The 19,899-nt window shown below is 40.4% G+C and overlaps 1 protein-coding gene across 2 annotated transcripts; it reads left to right on the forward strand.

The window, feature by feature from the left end:
- The first annotated feature begins 934 nt into the window (after window positions 1-934).
- On the forward strand, window positions 935-19,887 carry LOC138157445 (zinc finger protein 425-like). 2 transcript variants are annotated; one of them, XM_069083023.1, is made up of 5 exons: window positions 935-1,170; window positions 3,716-3,842; window positions 9,689-9,847; window positions 12,695-15,536; window positions 16,300-19,887. In XM_069083023.1, exons 1-4 carry the CDS (start codon window positions 1,015-1,017, stop codon window positions 14,698-14,700), a joined length of 2,448 nt encoding a protein of 815 aa, XP_068939124.1. In that variant the 5' UTR covers window positions 935-1,014; the 3' UTR covers window positions 14,701-15,536; window positions 16,300-19,887. The 2 variants fall into 2 exon arrangements, with proteins under 2 accessions (XP_068939124.1, XP_068939133.1); XM_069083032.1 differs by lacking the exon at window positions 935-1,170 and adding an exon at window positions 4,762-4,877 and having other exon boundaries at window positions 3,711-3,842.
- The last annotated feature ends 12 nt before the right edge of the window (window positions 19,888-19,899 follow it).

The following is a 19,899-nucleotide window of genomic DNA, read 5'->3' on the forward strand; positions in this document are numbered from 1 at the left end:
CTTTAAGCGGTGGCTCAGGTAGTGAGTGATTCAAAGAGGAAGCCAACAAGGCAGAGAAGAGCTGGTGTCAATACCCATTTTAACCTCATTTCACCTTTGTAAAAATACTGGACGGAGTGAATGTACACTGCTTCCCACAGGAGGCAGCCTCCTAGGATAAGGTCACTGCTGAGAGGGTCCAGTTCTCTCAGTAGTGCATTAGTTTTGGGAATTGCGTAGGTAGCTTTAAGACCAGTTAGAAAACAAAGATTGGTTGTGAAGTGACCGCCAGGAGGGAGAACTAAAGCTATCATGTCTAAAATAGGCAATGGTCAATAAACATTTACTAAGCGCCCATCATGGGCCAGGCACAGTAACAGATATTGACAAGCCACAGAATATCCAAGAGGGCAGCCAGGATGGCGAGGGCAGCGCAACACGGCGGGGATGCCAGCCTGGAGACGGCGCGCCTTAGAGGGGACGCGGACACGCAAGTGTCTGAAGGCTGGGTCGGCGCTGCGCAGCCCGCTACCAGTGCCGTGAGGTGAAGGCTCAGAACCAAGGGATGCCGGGCTGCGAGCTGGAAGGGACTTCGGGGGCCGGCCTGTCCAAACCCCCATTTTGTAGCAAGGCTTGTTCAAAGTCACAGGGCCAGATTTTAACCCCCTGTGAGAAAAAACGGTCGTTAGAGCGGCGCTATTCAATTCGATTGGACCTATAAACGCCGAGCGCAGTCCTAAGCTCTGGCGGTACAAAGTGTGCGTGCTGCATTCTGCAGGGTCACCCGAGAGTACGGGGGTAGGGTACACAGACTGCCAGGAGGTTGCCCAGCCTCGGGAGACGGATGCCCTGGGAGCTGGAAGGGAGGCTTATGGGCCGGACGGAAGCCCCTTTGCTCCTCTAGCCCGCAGGGGGCGCCGTCTGCCTGGAGATGCCGGAAGTGATTCCCGGAACAAGGGGGAAGGGGAGAAGGAAGCAGGAATCCCAGGATGCTCCGCGTGTCCCTGGCAACCCCGCCGCGTGAGGAGAACAAAAATGGGTGAAGCGGGAACATGGAGAGGACAGAGGCCTGCCCTGCCGCCCGTCCCCGGCTCTCCGGAGCTTGGGGCCAGCCTGCCAGGGTCGCTTGTGGAACTCTCCGGGCCAGTGGCCAGGAGACGCAGGGAAAAGGTCGAGGCGGCTCCTGTGCGGGTGAGCCATTTCCCCACGGACACGGGGCCTGCCGGACCCCGAGGAATCTCGGGAGCCGACCTTGGGGCATCTGGGGAGAAGTGGGGTGCCTAAGCAAAAATAGGGAGACCCATAACCCCGGGATAGCTGTGGCAAAATCTTGGTGTCTGGGAGAGAAAAACAGAGGCCATTGTGTTCAGTGAATGCCCTGGAGCCTTTAGGAACCTCCGCTGTGCTTTAGACATGCGCGATGGAGGCCGTTTTAACATCTCCTTATACTGAGGGAAAGTGATAATGAGGCAGATTATTTGACATTTGAATGATAAATGATAAATCATCATGCTAGGCATTATAGGAGACATAGCATGGATAAAAAATACAGTCTCTTCTGTCACTTTACCATTTTGTTGGGGGAATAAAACATGTACGTGAAATCATCGTGGTAAGGGAGATACAAGTAAAAGACAGTATGGCCCGTGAGATTCCTATATATGGGAAATGTTCTCTACCCAGGGCCTCTCTAATATTCCCTGTGCGTAGCATGGAGGTAGCCCCGGCTTCTCAAAGGCTGTGACTGCAGCGGATCCTGCAAAGCTGGAAACTTGATCGATCCTTGCATGTCTCTTATCTGAGGACCAGCTTACTTAAACTGAGAAAGAGCATTGGCTCCGGAGCCGGAGAATCTGAGTGCAAATCCTGCCTCCAGCATTGACTATGACCTGGGTGAAGTCAGGTCACCTTCCTGCGCCCCAGTTTCCTCCTCTGTAAAATGGGAGAGTTGGACCATATGGCCTCTGAGGCTTTTCCTAGCTCAAGATCTATGATCCCGGCCTGGGATGATGGATTTTTGGCCAAAGCGATTTTTTTGTTTTTTTGGGTTTTTTTTGCTTTATGGAGGGCAATTGGGGTTAAGTGACTTTCCCAAGGTCACACGGCTAGTTTTGTGTGTGTGTGTGTGTGTGTGTGTGTGTATGTTAAGTGTCTGAGGCCTAATCCGAACCCAGGTCCTCCTGACTCCAGGGCTGGTGCTCTATTCACGGTGCCACCTAGCTGCTCCTGGCCAAAGCAATTTTGTAAGACCATCTGTTATAGAAAGGTTTTAACCTACAAAAGAGTTAGTGTTCACATGGAGGAAATTAAGAATAGGGATAAGTACTAGGGTCTGGGGCTTATGATTTTAATTAATTTAGGGAACTTCTAGATGAGGAAATTTTTTTCTATAGGTGAAGGTAGTATTCTTTCTGTAATTTATAGTCTTAAGTTATCAGGATCAGGGGTGGCTAGATGGTGCAGTAAATAGAGCACCAGCCCTGGAGTTAGGAGGACCTGAGTTCACTTAACACTTACTAGCCATATGACCTTGGGCAAGTCACTTAACCTTAATTGCCCTGCCCTCCCCCCTCCAAAAAAAAAAGTTACCCGGATCATTGAGGTTAAATAAATGACCCAGGAATGTCAAGAAGTGGTTCTTGAACTCAGATCTTCCTCATTTTGAGATGAACTGCTTATCCATTATACCATGCTGCTTCTCTATAAGCTATTGAAGCAGGTGTTTCAATGGAAATATATAATGAATATGACCACTGGTACCTTGAGATTTAAGGTAGGAAAGTGACTCCAGCCGTGCCTTTTGAGGTTACATCTAAACTTGCAAACTTTTTGTTTTGTGCTTCAATTTAAAAATCTTACTTATTTGTTGCTTTCTTTCCTTTCTCCTACAATGTGACAGAGTAGAGATTTTTATTTCTGGGATAAGACTTCTTGCCCCTATTCTTAAAATATGACTAGAAGCCTGTTTAGATTTACTTTCCTCTATATGTTTTTCTTTCCTTGGCACATAATAGGTGCTTAATAAATGCTCGATGACCTGACTTCTCACTCTGTAACAAGAGGGTTTTCCCCTTTCAATTGGAATAGTCTCCATAGTAAAGATCTTCCATTTGTACCAGGTTTTTGCACCGTTTTATTGGGTGTCAATTAATCCATTTCCCATTTCTCACTGACTTTTCATTTTACTGAAATAGATTAGGGCCAGTTGTGGACACCTCTTCAGGCATAGGTGTGACACAAAAACCTGCAGGTGAAATGTAGGAAAATGGAAAGACATTTAATTGCACAAAACTGAACCTTATTTGTTGCATTAAATATATCAGAATTTAGAAAAGTCGGTGATGCTTTTTTCTGCAGATTATCTTCTTGTGTCACTGAATAGTAGATATGTAGAATACAACCAATCTATAGCTGCAAGGTCTTCCTGGTTTTATAAAATTAAATCTGTAATTAATAATAATATTAATAAATATTAATAAAATAAATCTACTTACTGTAATTACCAAACACCAAAGTTTTTGTGGTGGGAAAGAGGGCCAGCCATCTTAGAAAATGCATTCATAGATCTCTTCTTGTAGGGCTAAAAAGCACAAAATCACCTTCAAAATATTAACTAGACCCTTTGGTGAGAACAAGTTCTTACCCTATTTGAAGGAGTGGAATTAAATTGTCTTTTTAAAATTAGGAGATAATGTGTCTGAGCTGGCATTGAAATAAAAACTTCCTTTGCTTGCAGGTGCCTATAAAGTTTGAGGATGTGGCCGTGTATTTCTCAGAACCAGAATGGAAGAACCTGGACAGGTGGCAGAAGGAGCTTTACAAGCATGTGATGACTGTCAATTATGAGATCCTGTTCTCCCTGGGTAAGATATATTCATTAGGAACTTTGTGAATGTCTTTTAACAAATTAGGAATTAGTGATTTCATGAGGTCATCCAGTCCTTTATTCTGACAACTTCTCAGAAACTTAGGCCAAGTTAGTGGTTTCTACAGATCTACTTGTTAATGCTTTGTAAGGAGTGCCTGCAGTGTTTTGAGTGCCTAACAGAGCTTTGCACTTAATGTTTCTTGAATTTGCCCTTTAATCAATGGAAAAACTAGCATTGTTGCTATGCCAGGTTATAAAAACAATACTTGCCCTTCCATTGATTAAGCAGGAAACTCAAGAAGGAATGTGTGAAAGGAGTGGAAATGGAAGGTTACATTGAGCCTTTTGGTTCTCTTTTTTGATACAGCTCTGAGACTGGTAAATAAGGAGACTTCATAGATGTCATAATATAATGTGATAAGTTATAGATGTAGTAATAATACCTGACCATGATTTAGCCCTTTGTAATTTTATGAAACACTTTATATTATATTACTTGTGCCTACCACATGCTGTTAGGTAAGTACAGCAGATAATACTGTTCTCATTTTACAAATTAGGAAATGGAGACTTAGAAAAGTCAGGTGACTTGCCCAGGGTCACACGGTTAGGGTTAGAATTGGGATTCATATCCAGATCTCTCCTGACTCTAGCTTCAGTGCTTATTCCACTACAAAATGTTGTTTCAAATGTCATATCTTGATTTCAGCAAGGCATTTATCAGAATTTCTGATGTCTTTGTGTAGGAGATATAAAAATATATGCTAGATTAAACTGGTTGTATGGATTTTTAGTTAGTTAACTACATCTAAAGACTGCTTCATTAATGAGTTGATGTCCGCCTGTAGGAGCATTTTATTCCTTGAAGTGTGCCACAGGACTTTGTTCTTAGCCCTCTTTCTTTATTTGTCCAGACCTATGATTTCATGGATATAGGGAGTTTCCAATGAAGAAACTCCCTCTACCAGTGCAGATCAGCAACTAATCTGCAACCTATAATCTTAGAGAGTTGCCTTGGGGTACTGAGAAGGTAAGTGATTTTCCCAGGGTCAAAAAGCCAGTAAGTATTAGAGTCAGGATTTGAACCCAGCTCTTTATCCGCTGCTTTGCCATGTTGCTTCTCCCTTAACCCTGTTCTGTTTAACAGGTTATTATAAATAACTTAGATAAAGATATTGAACATCATAATGTACAGTGAAACAAAGGTAGTTGGGAGAGCTAATGTGGTAGGTGACAAAATTAGGATTTTAAATTTGTTATCAGCTTACATGATTATTGGAACAAACAGAATGAAATTTAAGAAGAATAAATATAAAAGCCCAGCATTTAAGTTAAAAAATAGTTGCTCAAAATACAGAATGAGAGAACATTAATTTAACATCGATTCGTGTGAAAAAGATCTTGCTGTGATTGAAGAATGATTGAACAAATTATGGCATGTGAATGTAATGGCATAATGTTGTGCCATAGGAATTGATGAGATGGACAGCTTCAGAGATACCTGGGAAGGTTTGTATGAATTGATAAAAAAGTAAAGTAAGCAGAATCAGGAGAACAATAACAACAATGAAAAAACAACCTTGAAAGACCTCAGTACCCTGATTGGTGCAATGACCAACTATGATTCCAGAGGACCAATAATGAAGCATGCTGCAAATTAGACATAATTTTTTGTGATGTGACCAATGAAGGAATTTGTATTTGTTTTGCATATTTGTTAAAAAGATTTTCCTTTTCTTTTTTTCAGTGATGGGAAGAGGCAATGTTGAGGGAGATAAAATAGATTTTTTTCTATTTGAAATTAATTTTAAAAAGTTACTACACTGGAACAGTTAGTTAATTATAAACCAAGTCTTGAGTTGCATTAGTTATATAATGTCTAATTCAGAGAGACAGTAGTCTCACTCTGCTTTTTATTGGTCAAACCACATGTAGGGAATTTTGCTCAGTGTTGGGCCCCTTTTAAGAGAGACATTTACCAAACTAGTCAGAGTCTAGAGGATGATGATGAAGTTAGTGGAAGGCTTGAAAATCATCTCACAAGGGAAGGTTAAAGTAACTAGAGCTTTTTAACATTGAGAAAAAAAAGATTTATTGTGGATATAATGACTTTTCAAGTATTTAAAGGTCTAGTATGTTCAAGAGATAGTAGACTTATTTTGTGTTGCTTCAAAAGATAGAAATAACATTAATGAGTGAGAGTTACAATGGATTTTAACTCAGTAAAATTACTGGTGTAAATAACATGGAAGGTAGCTCTGAAAATGATGGCACTACAAATGGTGACATAGAATTTGCCTCAAGGAGCTGTGAACATTGGAAAAAGTCTTATTGAGAGTCACTGATTGTTGTGGTCTGACAGGGAAGGAGATGCAGTAATCCACTTTGGAGATATGAAGTCTATTTTTTTTCTTATTGACGTCGGTAGCCAGAGTGAGGCTTTTCATGACTGAGTGTAGGATGCTGAAGAATAACACTACTGTTGCCCAATTATTCCATGAATCCCTTCATTACGTTTCCTAAGTTAACCTCTTTCTCGTCATTTCTGAGTCATGGTAAATGAGGCAAATTATTGGATATTTGAATGATAAATGATAAATCATCATGCTAGGCATTATAGGAGACATAGCATAGATAGAAAATACAGTCTCTTCTGTCACTTTACCATTTTGTTGGGGGAATAAAACATGTACATGAAGCCATTATGGTAAGCGAGATAGAGTGACTATGGAATGATGCAGGGCTGAAACTCAGAAGATCTTCCGGTTCTGCCATTAGTTCACTCTGTGATCTGGCCAGGCCACTTCTGTGACTAAACTTCTTTCTCCATCTGAACCATGAGGACATAGGAGGAAGGTACTGGATTAGGTTTTCTTTAAGAGCCTATGAGTCTAGTAGAGAACAGTAGCATCTTTTTCTTGGGTATGTCATAGAAATGCCACATTTTGAAAAAAGAGACTAAGCATTCCAAGAGTTCAAAGAAGAGACCTTAACACAGTTAGGGGTTGCTTCATGAAAGGAGCTCTTGAGTGGAACTTTGAAGGAAAGAATGCCTTTGGAAAGGCATTGAAGAAATAGTTGAATATTTCATCTCTATGTTTAATAATCGCTGTCCTTATCCAAATTAAAATTGGTTGAAAATCCTCAAGGCATGAGCAAAAGTAGAGGCTGTGAAGAACAGCAAAGAGACTTTATTGGGCAGAGGGTTTGATTTGGGTAATATTGGCAAATAAGATTACATGCATAGGGTAGGAATGGTTTTGCAGAGGTACTTGAATGACCTAGATTTAATGTGTTGACTAGTGACCTTAAATGAGAACTTTTTTTTTTCTTTTTGGAGGGGGGAAGGCAAGGCAATTGGGGTTAAGTGGCTTGCCCAAGGTCACATGGCTAGTAAGTGTTAAATGTCTGAGATTAGATTTGAACTCAGGTCCTCCTGACTCCAGGGCTAGTACTCTATTCACTGTGCCACCTAGCCGCCCCTAAATGAGAACATTTTCAGTAGAATAGTGAGAGTAGGAGCCAGAATTATGGTAGATTTACATATGGACTGTTAGAACTTTCTGCTCCTCAGCACCTCTGCTATGTGATACTTAAGCCATAACCTGGCCTTTTTCTCTACCGTTGACTTCAGTCAGTCAAAAACTATGTGCCAGGCACTCTGCTAGGGATAGAAATGCTGAGAATGAAATAATTCCTACGCTCAAGACACTTATGTTCTAATGGAGGAGATAACAAATACATGTAAAAATATGTAGCATAAACATGAAGTGAATACATATAAATACATACAAAGCAGTTAAATATAACTTGATAATGAAGCATTTATTAGGCATTTAATATGTGCAAAGCATTATGCTAAGTTCCAGGGATATGAATAGAAAAGACAGTAGCTGTTCTTGGGAAGTCACACTTTTTTTTTTATAATTTATGTTTAGTTTTTAGCATTCACTTCCATAAGATTTTGAGTTCCAAATTTTCTCCCCCTTTTTCTCCCCATGACAATGTGCAATCTAATATAGGCTCTCCATATACATTCATACTAAACATATTTTCACGTTAGTCATGTCATCAAAAAGAATTAGGACCAATAGGAGAAACCACAAGAAAGAAGGAACAAAGAAAAAGAGAGAGCAAATAGTGTGCTTCTGTCTGAATTCATACAGTTGTTTTTTCTGGATGTGGATGGCATTTTCTATCATGAGTCTTTTGAAATTGTCTTAGATCATTGAATTGATGAGAAGAGCTTAAGTCTGTCAAAGTTAGTCATCGTATAATGTTGTTCTTGCTGTGTACAATGTTCTCCTGGTTATGCTCACTTCACTCAGTATTAGTTTATGTAAGTCTTTCTAGCTTTTTCTGAAGTCTTCCTGCTGCTTATCATTTCTTATGGAGCAATAATATTCCATTACATTCATATACCACAACCATTTCCCAACTATGGACTTCCCCTCAATTTCCAAAAGAACCGCAATAAATATTTTTGTACATGTGGGTCCTTTGCCCATTTTTATGATCTCTTTGTTATACAGACTTAGGAGTGGTATTGCTGGGTCAAAGAGTATGCACAGTTTTATAGCCCTTTGGGCATAAGGAACCCACATTGAAGGAGATAACACCTGTGGAAGGTTTCAGTTGCAAGTCAGATGGAAAGGTCCCATGGTCCTTAGGGTGCTGCAGCAGAACAGATAGTAATTCTTCTTTAATGTCATCTCCACTGATACAGTCATATCATTGTCTGATGCTGAACCTTTAATAGTACCAAAAACTTTGATGGTAAGAACTTTCTTTTGTAGATCTTTAGTAGATGTGACTATAGCCCCTGCAGGAGCAGTTGCCAGGCTTCATCTCTACAGGAGTCAGGATGTTGTTTTGGGCACTGGGCTCAAAACATTGCTATTCCAGAGACTCTTGGGTTTAGGGGTCTTGGGTTGTCTCCATCAGGGACTGAGGTGGTGGTTCAGATAGTGGTGATGGTTTGATTTGCCTGGAACATGCTTTAACCTGTCTCTTCTTCAGGGTATATTGCTAGACTGACTTAAATGAGTTGGGAAGGAGGGAACCAATAGTTGGGGTGAAGGGGGGAGATCAGGAAAGGCTTCATGCAGAACATGATATTTGAGCTTTATCTTAAAGGAAGAAATTTTGGGGGGTGGAAGTAAGGAGAGAGTGCATTACAAGCATATTGGATGGCCGGTGCAAAGTAAAGGAGATATGAGTGTTGTTTGAGGAGCAGGGAGAAAACCAATTTGACTAAATTGCAGATATCCTGTGAGGCTGGAAAGATTGATTAAGGCTAGATTGTGTAGGTCTTTGAAAATTAAAACAAGGAGTTTATATTGTATCTGTTCTAACACCCATTTATGTAGACTGTATGGAGCAGTTACTCAGATCTTGGCCTCACTGTTCAGCCACCTGGGCTGGATGGTGATGAAAAATACTCTATAGAACCCTGAAGAGAACTTTTAAGTCAGAGCTAATTGCTTTAAAATCAGATTTGACCTTGTCCCAGGTAACAATGTCATCAGTCAATTCATGGAATGTCATGTAACTCTCAAAGCATTCCTGAACCAAAATTTAACTGACTTAAGTACATAAATGCTGTATTTTGTGTTTGATTTGGTGAAATCAAACAGTGAATGTCTCAGAACCAGAATATTTAGTGATTGCTTCTTGAATGTGATCCATTTTTTTCTTTGTGTCAGTTTTTATTCTCTAGTATCTCAGTTTTTTTTTTTTTTACCATCTTTAATGAATCAAGAGAACTTTAGCAGTCATTGTCAGTGTACTCAGATTTCTCTTTTGAGGAAATTTAATTAACTCTTTGTAATCTTTGTGCAGATTCTGCCATTCCCAAACCAGATTTGATATCCCACATTGAGCGGGGTGAAGAGCCATTCATTAGAGATCATGGGAACTTAATGAAAAGAGAAATGGCAATTAGATATGGTCCTGATAAGCAACATGACTTGAAGAGTGCTTCTACACATCTGTTATGGGGTAAGTGAAAAATCATGGCTATGAAATAGTGAAGTTTTTTTCCACACTGTTTCTTGGATCTTTTCTTATGGTGTTTAGACTAAGTTTTATTTTGGGGGGGGGGGAACTAGATTAGCAGAGATAGTCTTCTGACTGGGTATAAGAAAAACCTGATATATTCAAAATTTGGTTATTGACATTCCATTGTTACACTGAACCAAGGCCTTCCTTTCTTTTCTTTTTTTTTTTTTAATTTCTTTTTGGAGGGGGGAAGGTAGGGCAGTTGGGGTTAAGTGACGTGCCTGTGGTCACATGGCTAGTTTATGTGTTAAGTGTCTGAGTCTAGATTTGAACTCAGGTCCCCCTGACTCCAGGGCTGGTGCTCTATTCACTGTGCCACCTAGCTAGGCCTTCCTTTCTTAAGGTTTTTCCATTTGCAGATAGGAAAAGTGTTTTATTGACCTACTGAAGTAGGATGTTAGACAAAATATAGTGGAGGAGAAAAGGCAATATTATGAGGAGAGTAGGGGTCAAAGGAAGAATCTTATATACTCTTTAAGTCCAGATTGATAGGATTGTCTAATTTGGTTTGGTCTTGTACATAGGAAGGAAATATTAAAGTGGTCCCACTGAGGACATAAGTCACTGTGCTAGAAAAAAAAATAGGTTGAAACCAACTATTCACAGCCTTTTGGATGAATCCTGGCTGTAGTTGAAATATAGATGGGGACAAATTTTACCCATTGATGTGCTTGCCACAAGCCTAGAGTCTTTGGCCTCTTTTCCTACAATTATTTCTGCCTTCTTACTCCTGAAACATTTGCTTTCTTTAAGTCCAGTTTTTGAGCAGCTGACTACTTGCTGTTGAAGAACTAACTACTGTTGAAGAAAGTAATGAAATCAAGATTATTATATCCACTATAAATTAATGTCTCATACAGACCTTTGCAAATTCTCAGCAACCTATCCCATTTCTTACAATTTTTGTTCCAAGCTTTCTTTGTTCTCAGACACTAGTGTGAGTGTTTCTGCTTCTTTCCCAGATATCTATATAAGGAGTGCTTAAGCATGACTCTCACACAAAAAATTGGTTTGGTGTTGTCTAGGAACAACAAAAATTTTTGTTTTTGTCAGATGACTAGCATCAGAATTTGCTTATTATTTGGTCTCCCTGTCATCACAGGAAGGGCAAATGTTAGCTAATGAATTATTCATATCTGCTTCATGGTTACAACTGTTTGTCTTTTCATCTGTCACATCTGTAGAACACCGCCTAAACTTGGCCTTTTTTCTGAGTTTAGACCCCTGTTTTCAACTGCTTACTCAATTTCTTGACCTAGATTTTCTGCCAGCACTCAGTATATGTAAAGGTGAACTCATCCTTTTCCCCCTACATAGTGCTTCATTTTGGTTAATTCTCCATGCTGAACCATAGGTTTTTATTCTTCCCATTATCTCCTCCCTCAGATCCATTACTTTATATTTCTCTTGACATATCCTAATGTAGGCCCTCATTCTTTCTCATTTGAATTCCTGCAGTAGTTTCCTAATCAGTTTCCTTGCCTTCAGCCATTCCATCTTTCCTTTCACTGACCAGTTAATTTTCTTGATACACTCATTCATCTGACTGTCATTCCACTGCCAAAATCCCATCGGTGCTTCTATTGTCTTGTTGATAGAAAAAATGTACACAATAGGAATAGAATAACTTAGCTTTCTTTCTATCATCTGTTAACTTTATCTGTCCCAAGAAATAGTCTTATTCTTGATTCTTCTTACACTAAACATAGATTCAGTTCTTAATTGTACTTAGTGATTTTCCTCCACTGAGGTCCTGCTCCACAGTTGTCTCCCAGGATCCTTAAGGGAAGGATTTGTAATCTGCATCAATTGGAGGGAGGGTACCCACTCTGATGAAATCACATGTCCTTGAAGAAGGAAGGAGCATTTCTCACATAACTCAGATCATTCTGACCATCTCCATTTCCGCTTGAACTTCCTTTTTTTTTTTTTAAAGCAATCGGGGTTAAGTAACTTACACGGCCACTTTTCTTTTGTGTGTGGGTGTTAAGAATCTGAGGCCAGAACCAAATCCGGGACCTCCTTCCTGACTCTGGGGCCAGCGCTCTTACTCACTGCACCACCTAGCCGCCCCACCTTGAACTTCCTTTTGTTCTCTTCTGTACATTTTAAAAAATGCTTCAATGACACTTTTTTTTCCTTTTTTTTGGTGTCACTTTTTGCAGTTAAAGATATGACCTTGTTGTTCCCTGTAGCTCATTGTCAGAATAACTTGACTCTGTTCTGAAATCCCTGGATTTATACATAGTTCATTGGGCTCTTTTAATACCTGTAGCTTCCCTCAAAGTGTCTTTTCTTTAGGTACTATAATAATATTCCCTAAAAGAGTTTAACTACTTTGTCTCAATTGTAGACTCTGCTGAGTATGAGAGGGAAAGATGGTGCTTTGAAGAGAAGTATTACATATATTATATATCAGTTCTATAATCTTCAACAAAGTAAATGCTCATGTTTATCTTTTTTTTTAATCAATTGGAAATAATTTTGCTGACTAAGAGGAGAATGCCATCTACTTCAAATAATATATTTGGGTTCTAAAAATATACAACTATGCCTTCAGCCATAAGGATTTCCTTACTCAGTACAGATGGCTCTGTTTTAAAAGAATTTGACCCTTTTAAAAGCACCATATGTTTTAAACATTTAAACAAAATAAAACAGTTTTTGAATAGAAATATCAAGTGTCTTCTATATATCATGTCAGAGTAGAATAGATTTAATAGTCAAGAGTTGAGGGAATTATAACATAGAAGTGAGTAAGGACAGGATCTTTGTTTTTCATTTCAGGGCACCAAAGAGTTGTGAATACTGACAAGGAAGAATGTCATTTACATGGTCTTCAAAGGCAGGACCCATATAGATCTTGCTCAGATAAAAAGACAGAGTTGTGCTCTAGACCTGATGTCATGTGGAAGAGCCAGTGCATGCAGGACACGCTTCCCCAAAAGGAAAAAATCTGTAGCACTAAACCATCCATCCAGAGTGAGGAAGAACCATGCCACAAAAGCCAGGATTCACCTAAGGTCCAGGAAACTCCCCCAGAACAGAGAGTCTACCCCTGTCCTGTCTGTGGAAAAAAATTCCAGGTAAATGATCACCTGGTGAGCCACCAGAAGAGCTGCTGCCAAGACCAACTGTGCAAATACCCAAAGTTCAAAAAGAAATTCAATAAGCCATCAGATCCCCAGCTACCCCAAAGAATTCACTTAAGAGAAAAACGTTTTCAGTGCAGTGAGTGTGAAAAGAGTTACAGGCGCCAAGTAGACTTACGGAACCACCAACTTGTGCACACAGGTGAGAGACCTTTCCAGTGCCCTGATTGTGACAAGAGCTTCCGACAAAAGGGACAATTACTGAACCACCAAAGTTTGCATACTGGGGAGAGACCATTCCAGTGCCCTGACTGTGACAAGAGCTTCCGACAGAAGGGACAATTGCTCAATCACCAGCGTCTGCACACGGGTGAAAGACCCTTCCAGTGCCCTGAATGCAAAAAGAGCTTCCGTCTGAAGGCTGTCATGAAAGCCCACCTAGGATTACACAGCAGAGAGAGACCATTCTCCTGCAGTGATTGTGGAAAGGGCTTCACCCAGCAATATAAACTGACTGAACATATTAGAGTACATAGTGGTGAGAAGCCTTACCAGTGTCCTGAGTGTGACAAGAAATTCCGCCTGAAAGCAGTCATGAAAGCCCACCATCGAAGGCATAGTGGAGCAAGGCCATTTTCTGACTCTGCTCTTGGCAAGGGCTTTACTAAACCATCTTTACTCAGTACCCACATCAGAAATCTCATGGGGGAGAAGCTTTTTAAGTGCCAAGAGTGTGACAAGGGTTTCTGCCAGAAGAGGGACCTTCTCACCCATCAGCTTACACACACAGGAGAGAAGCCCTTTCAGTGCCCTGAATGTGAAAAAAGATTCCACCTAAAGGCTGTCATGAAGGCCCACCAGCGCTTACACAGTAAAGAGAGGCCATTCACCTGTGCTGATTGTGGCAAAGGCTTTACCAAGCAGTCTGCACTCACAGTTCATATCAGAGTACACAGTGGGGAGAAACCATTCAAGTGTTCTGAGTGTGACAAGACCTTCCGCCTGAAGTCTGTCATGAAGGCCCATCAGCGCAAACACAGTGAGGATAGACCATTCACCTGCAATGAGTGTGGAAAGGGCTTCATTCAAAGGTATAAACTTACCACTCACATGAGAATGCATACTGGAGAAAAGCCCTTCCAGTGCCCAAAATGTGACAAGAGTTTCCGTTTAAAGAAATATCTCCTGAAACACCAAGTTGTACATACTGGTGAAAGACCCTTCCAGTGCCCTGAGTGTGACAAGAGTTTCTGTCGAAAGGCTTACATGAAAGTCCACCAGCGTCTCCACAGTGGGGAGAGGCCCTTCTCCTGTGGTGAGTGTGGTAAAGGCTTTGTTCAAAAGTATAAACTCACCGAACATTTCCGAGTACACACTGGTGAGAAGCCCTTCCATTGTGCTGAGTGTGACAAGAGCTTCCATCAGAAAGGCCATCTGCTCAACCATCAGCTTGTGCACACAGGAGAGAGACCCTTCCAGTGCACAGAGTGTGATAAGAGCTTTCGTCTCAAGGCTGATATGAAGGTCCACCAGCGCATTCACAATGGGGAGAGACCATTCTCTTGTTGTGAGTGTGGCAAGGACTTCACTCAGAAATCTGCACTTAATACCCACCTCAAATTGCATGACAAGTTGAAACCGTATAATTCCCTAAGTAAGCCAGACAGTGATCCTAACAGTGCCAGTCATCCAATTCATTAGAGTTTTGATGACGTTAAGACAGAATGAGATTTACAAAAAATGCAGCAGAACTGTGACTGGCTGGGAAAACAACAGTTGGCCCACCAGCCTAGTAAGTGGAAGAAATTTCATTGGGAATCACTTGCAGTTTGGATCTCAGAACTCAGAATCAGGACTTGGAATTTGTAACCCCGGAATATGTTATTTTACCACCCAAATAAACCCAGGCTACTATTGGGGTCATCATATAACTTCCAAAACTCTACCTTCTCAGCTTCACAATGGAGAGAATATATTCCACTGAAAAACAGCCAATGCAGTTTGTTATGAATGCACACAGATGTTTTAACTATTCTGCAAACTGAGATGCAGAGTTTTAAAACCACAGATTAGTTGTCAAGCACATCAAGAGGCTGGATGGATATCTTTATGGAATATGTATATAAAAGGTCCAAGAAAATTAGAACATCAGTCTTGAAACAAATATTAGCATATTAAAGGATTTGAAGTACTAGAGATTAGGAATTAGTTTTGAGATACTTTCTTATTTAAACAACTAAATCTCCTGCATATTGCAGGAGGAGAGAACTAGAAAAGTCATGCCTTCATTTCCTCATGTTGACTGATATGCTCAAAACTATAGAGGGTCCTAGGAGCACCAGGGGGAAAAAAAGCCACCAAGATCATACCATCTTGCTGAGAATGAGACCAGAAGGTAGCAGATTCTTAAAAACCCTAAATGAAGGCCAGAGAAATATTCTTTACTAGCAGTTTGAAATGGCCCAGGGATTTCCTTATGTCATTAAAAGGAATCAGCTGAAGATAAGGCAATGGGAGTCAAAGGAAAAAAGTCAAAGGTATTACTATAACTTCATGATGTCAAGAAGGGAAAAAGAGTGATAGGAAGAGTTAGTTGGAATGATGCTAACAGAAATGGGGTTGTTGGGAAGGGAAACAACTTACTGGGAGATGATGAGTTTGAATTTAGGAAAAAATGAGGTGATAGTAGATTATGCAAGTGGAGAGGGACTAATTTGTGGAATATGGAATTGGATCTTCACATCTGGTTTTGTGACACTCTAGGATTTAACTCTTTGAAGGAGTGTCACTTAATTCTCTAAAAATTCTTCAAAACAAAAACTAATTTACTTTGTAAATGCATATTACATGCCACATGGCATTTGTAGAATAGAAGGGGGTTTGATGAGAGCAAACGATAGACTTTTTCAAATCTAAATAATTTGGGGATCAGCATACTAGAGAGTAAAAGTATATTTCATCACTAACTTCCTAAGACTACATTTTTCAGTTATCTCTTCATATGTAAGAGACCCTGTGGGGAAAGGGGAGGCCACTAAAGTACTAAAGTAGTCAGGAGACCTGGGAAGTAGTTCTGGTTTTATTATTAATTAGGTGGGTGGTCTTGGGCAAGGTTGTAATCTCTCTAATCCTCAATTTGTTTATCTGTAAAGTAAGTGAGCCTCAAATAGATTTTTGATTCCCAAGTTAAATTCAGCACACACTTTTTCCATTCAAAGAATCATTAACAATTTAACTGAACAAGCTTTTCAGGTATAGTATTAAAGGATATAAAACTACCTCTGTGACTTCTTTGTGCAGATTCCAAACCAGATTGATTTCCAAGATTGAATGAAAGGAAGGGATGTACCTCAGTGATAAAGGAAACTCATTAAAAACAGAAACAGCTATAGTGCTGATGAACAATGTAATTTGGAGTCCTTTGGGGGTAAGTAAGATAGGATTAAGACCATGAAATATAAACCTATTCCTTAAGTTGTTGAAGTGGATATAGCACCTGAATTTTAGCTAGGTGATCCTTTGTCAGCCTCTGTTTCTACATCTATAAAATGAGAATAATAATAATAGCACTGATCTCACAGGGTTATTATGAGGACCAAATGCAATATTATATCTAAAGTGTTTCTGTAAAATTTTAAGATGCCATATAAATATTAACTGCTATTAGTATGAGCTGAGCCTTATATTTGAAGAACATTGCACTGGCTGGCAAAGAGAACAGAGAGAGTCTAAAACACTTCTATTTTCAGTTCATTAACTCACTGGATGTAAGTGACCTTTTTCCTTCTTGGGTCCTCATTTTTCCTATCCGTAAATAAGAATACTGCTGTGGTATCAGTATGCTATTGATCTACTCTACATAATGCAAGAATGTTTGCTGGAAAGAGCTGTTAAAGGAATTAAGGTCCATGTCCTCAAAAGAAAACTGTCTCCCATGTTATACATTTCTATTTGAAGGCATCAGGATGAGTTCTTTATTTTTCTTGTCAGATTTGGGGAACTTAAAATTTTGGATTAGCAAATCTAAAAACCACTAGCAGAGAGGAGCCATATTTAGGCCTAAAGATCCAGTAGTTTATGGGTTAAATGTCGAGTGCAATCTGCTTGAGATTTTAGCCAAAATCTTAGGTAATTGACAGGGAGGCCATTAGAGCTAATCAACCACTTGTCACAACTACTACATCATACAGTGGAAAGAGTTCTAGACTTGGAATTCGAGGACCCGCGTCAGCTTAAGTCCGCTGCTTGCAACAAATTACCATCTTGAACGAATCATTTAACCTTTGGGCAGTGTTCTTTAACTGTAAAATGACAGCTTAATTTAGACTAGATGAAAGCTGAAGTTCCTTGTAACCCTAGCTCTATGGTCACAAGAATAGGTGTCATGCTAGCAAGTATTGAAGCTGAATTATAGTTGAATAAGTGAATTGATGCAGCCCATAAGTTTCTGATCATGTAGGCCACTATTGAAAAACTTGGATCACTTGGCTGTGAAAAGAAGACTGAATTTAGTTAGCATCAGAAGAACTGAGTTCAGATCTTGATTTTGCCACTTACCACCTATGTCAACCTGGGTGCAAATGACTTAACCACTCTGTGTCTCATTTTTAGCATTAGTAAAAGAAGGACCTCTGATGTCTCTCCCAGCTCTAAGTCTATGACATACCCTCTTCTGAGGGGATTTTTGATTGTGTTGGTAAATGAATTTCATTTCTGGTGGTTTATTAAGCCAAGACCTGTATAGGTCATCAGGAGTCAGTGCTTTAGGGTTATTTTAAAGTTAGCTTGTTGCTCAATCAAAATCTCATTGGTATGGGATGGAGGGGTAACATATCTTAAACTGTTTAAGACTCTGTAAGTATCATAGTTGACAAGTTGGAGTCCTAATGTGACTTGTCATTCTTGACAGCTATTGTTTTCTTCTAGATAAGCAGGAGGCAGATTTCTATGCCTAAAGTAAGACTTATAGGAATGTATAATATTAAATAAAAGAAAACAAGAAAGTGGCCATCTAGTCCCGTTTACACATTGGTAGGCTTCTGATAGTCTTCCACTTTCCCTTAATCTCATATTGTTATTGTTGTTTTATGAAAGTAACAGTTATGGCCACAGTAAACGTTTATTTAGTACTTGCTGTGGCTCTGTACTAAGCACAAAGAAAGGCAAAAGGCAGTCTGCTTTGGGACTTCTCCACCATAGCCCAGGAGGCTCATTATTAGGATAATTTCATCATCCTCTACAGTTTCATCAGCATTGGGACTCTACCTCTTGCCTACCCTCTGCTCTGATTTGGGAGTGGTGCCTTGAAAGCCAAACCTCCACTTAAGGAGAGAGCTCCTCTCACATGCCTCCTTTTTCACTTGGCTGCCCTGGGACTTCTCTGACTGATTTCACTATACCCCTGAATTAGGTACTTTCTCTCTTCCCCTCCCCCTGTTTTTCAGCTTCTGAATTAGATTGTAAGCTCCTTGAGGGCAAGGACTGCCTTCTTTTTTTCATATTTTTATCCCCAGCGTTAAGCATGGTGCTTGGCATGGAGGTACTTAACAAAAGTTTATTATATTCCCGGCTCTCAGGGTGTTCACAATCTAATGAAGAAAGACAACACATGAAAACACATAAAAAGAAACTGAAAATGGGGGCGTGATGAGGCTATCTGTCATTGCTGCTATGATGAAGTCCAGGAGAATGTATGAAATGATGAGATGGTTGCCCTCCTTTAATGGAGGAGTTTACCACTGTCCACCCTCCAGTCTCTCTAATCAGAGGGAGAGATCAGCCCCTGGGGCAGGAAATACTGAAGAGAGGTGTGAGAGTACCAGTGTTGGAATAATCTTGCAGGATGATGAGATTCTGGAGAGCACTGATGAAGTCCAGAAGAGTGCAGCCTGGTGGGAAATGAAACAAATGCTGGGTGTGATGCAGTATGTAGTCGAGGCTACTGTGGAGGCTGAGATAGGTGGATCACTTACATTCAGGAGTTTTGAACTACAGTAGGGCTAAAACAAATCGGGTGTCCACACTAAGTCTGACACCAATATACTGAACCCCAGACAGGAGGACACTGGCCCATGTTGGAAATAAAGCAGGTCAGTGCTTCCAGGGAGATCAGCAGGCCCATGAGTGGCTACTGCACTTCCAGCCTAAGTGAGATAGGGAGACCCAGTATAAAAAAGAAAAGAAGATAAGCCAAAATTCCTTAGGTGTCCTCTCTGTCCATTAAAAAACTCTTGCTAGTACCCACACCCCCTTCATTCTCACTTTCATTTTCCTGAGTTTAATGGTGGAATCACATTTCTTAGACCTTCTTACTTGGTGCCTGTACTTAGCTCTTAGACTGGAGAAAATGTAAAAGGGATCTAGTCATTGTTCCTTGAGTAATTTATCACTGCTAATTTCCTGCCCCCTTCACTATCCCATATCAGTGGGCTCATAAGATATGGGCTTGTGTATCAGCAATGCCATATTCACAATGCCTATAGAGATTACAAATATGCTGATATAATTATCCATCACAAAATACGTCAGGTTTGACATTTGGGGAAATAAACTAGAAAATTTATTAAGATACCAAAAGACTGAGTCCCAAAACCACAAAGTGAAAGCCATCAGAGTAGTTATGACATTGGCACAGGTAGATAAAGTAGAAAGCACCCACATTTTCAAGCCTTTAAAACAGAACAGGCTACCTCAGGCAAAGGTCCTCCTCTCCACACTCACAGCAACCACCCAGCGCGCTCCCAGCAGCTCTGGCCCCTGGCAGTGCTCAGCAGGGGTCCTTAGCAGAAAAGTCCTGCTCCCAGCAGCTCCGGCCCCTGGCAGTGCTCAGCAGGGGTCCTTAGCAGAAAAGTCCTGCTCCCAGCAGCTCCGGCCCCCGGCAGTGCTCAGCAGGAGTCCTAA

Source organism: Petaurus breviceps, unplaced genomic scaffold (genome assembly GCF_028583685.1).
Source record: "Petaurus breviceps papuanus isolate PSGF00001 unplaced genomic scaffold, PetGlider_PUasm1.0 115, whole genome shotgun sequence".
Classification (NCBI taxonomy): Eukaryota; Metazoa; Chordata; class Mammalia; order Diprotodontia; family Petauridae; genus Petaurus; species Petaurus breviceps.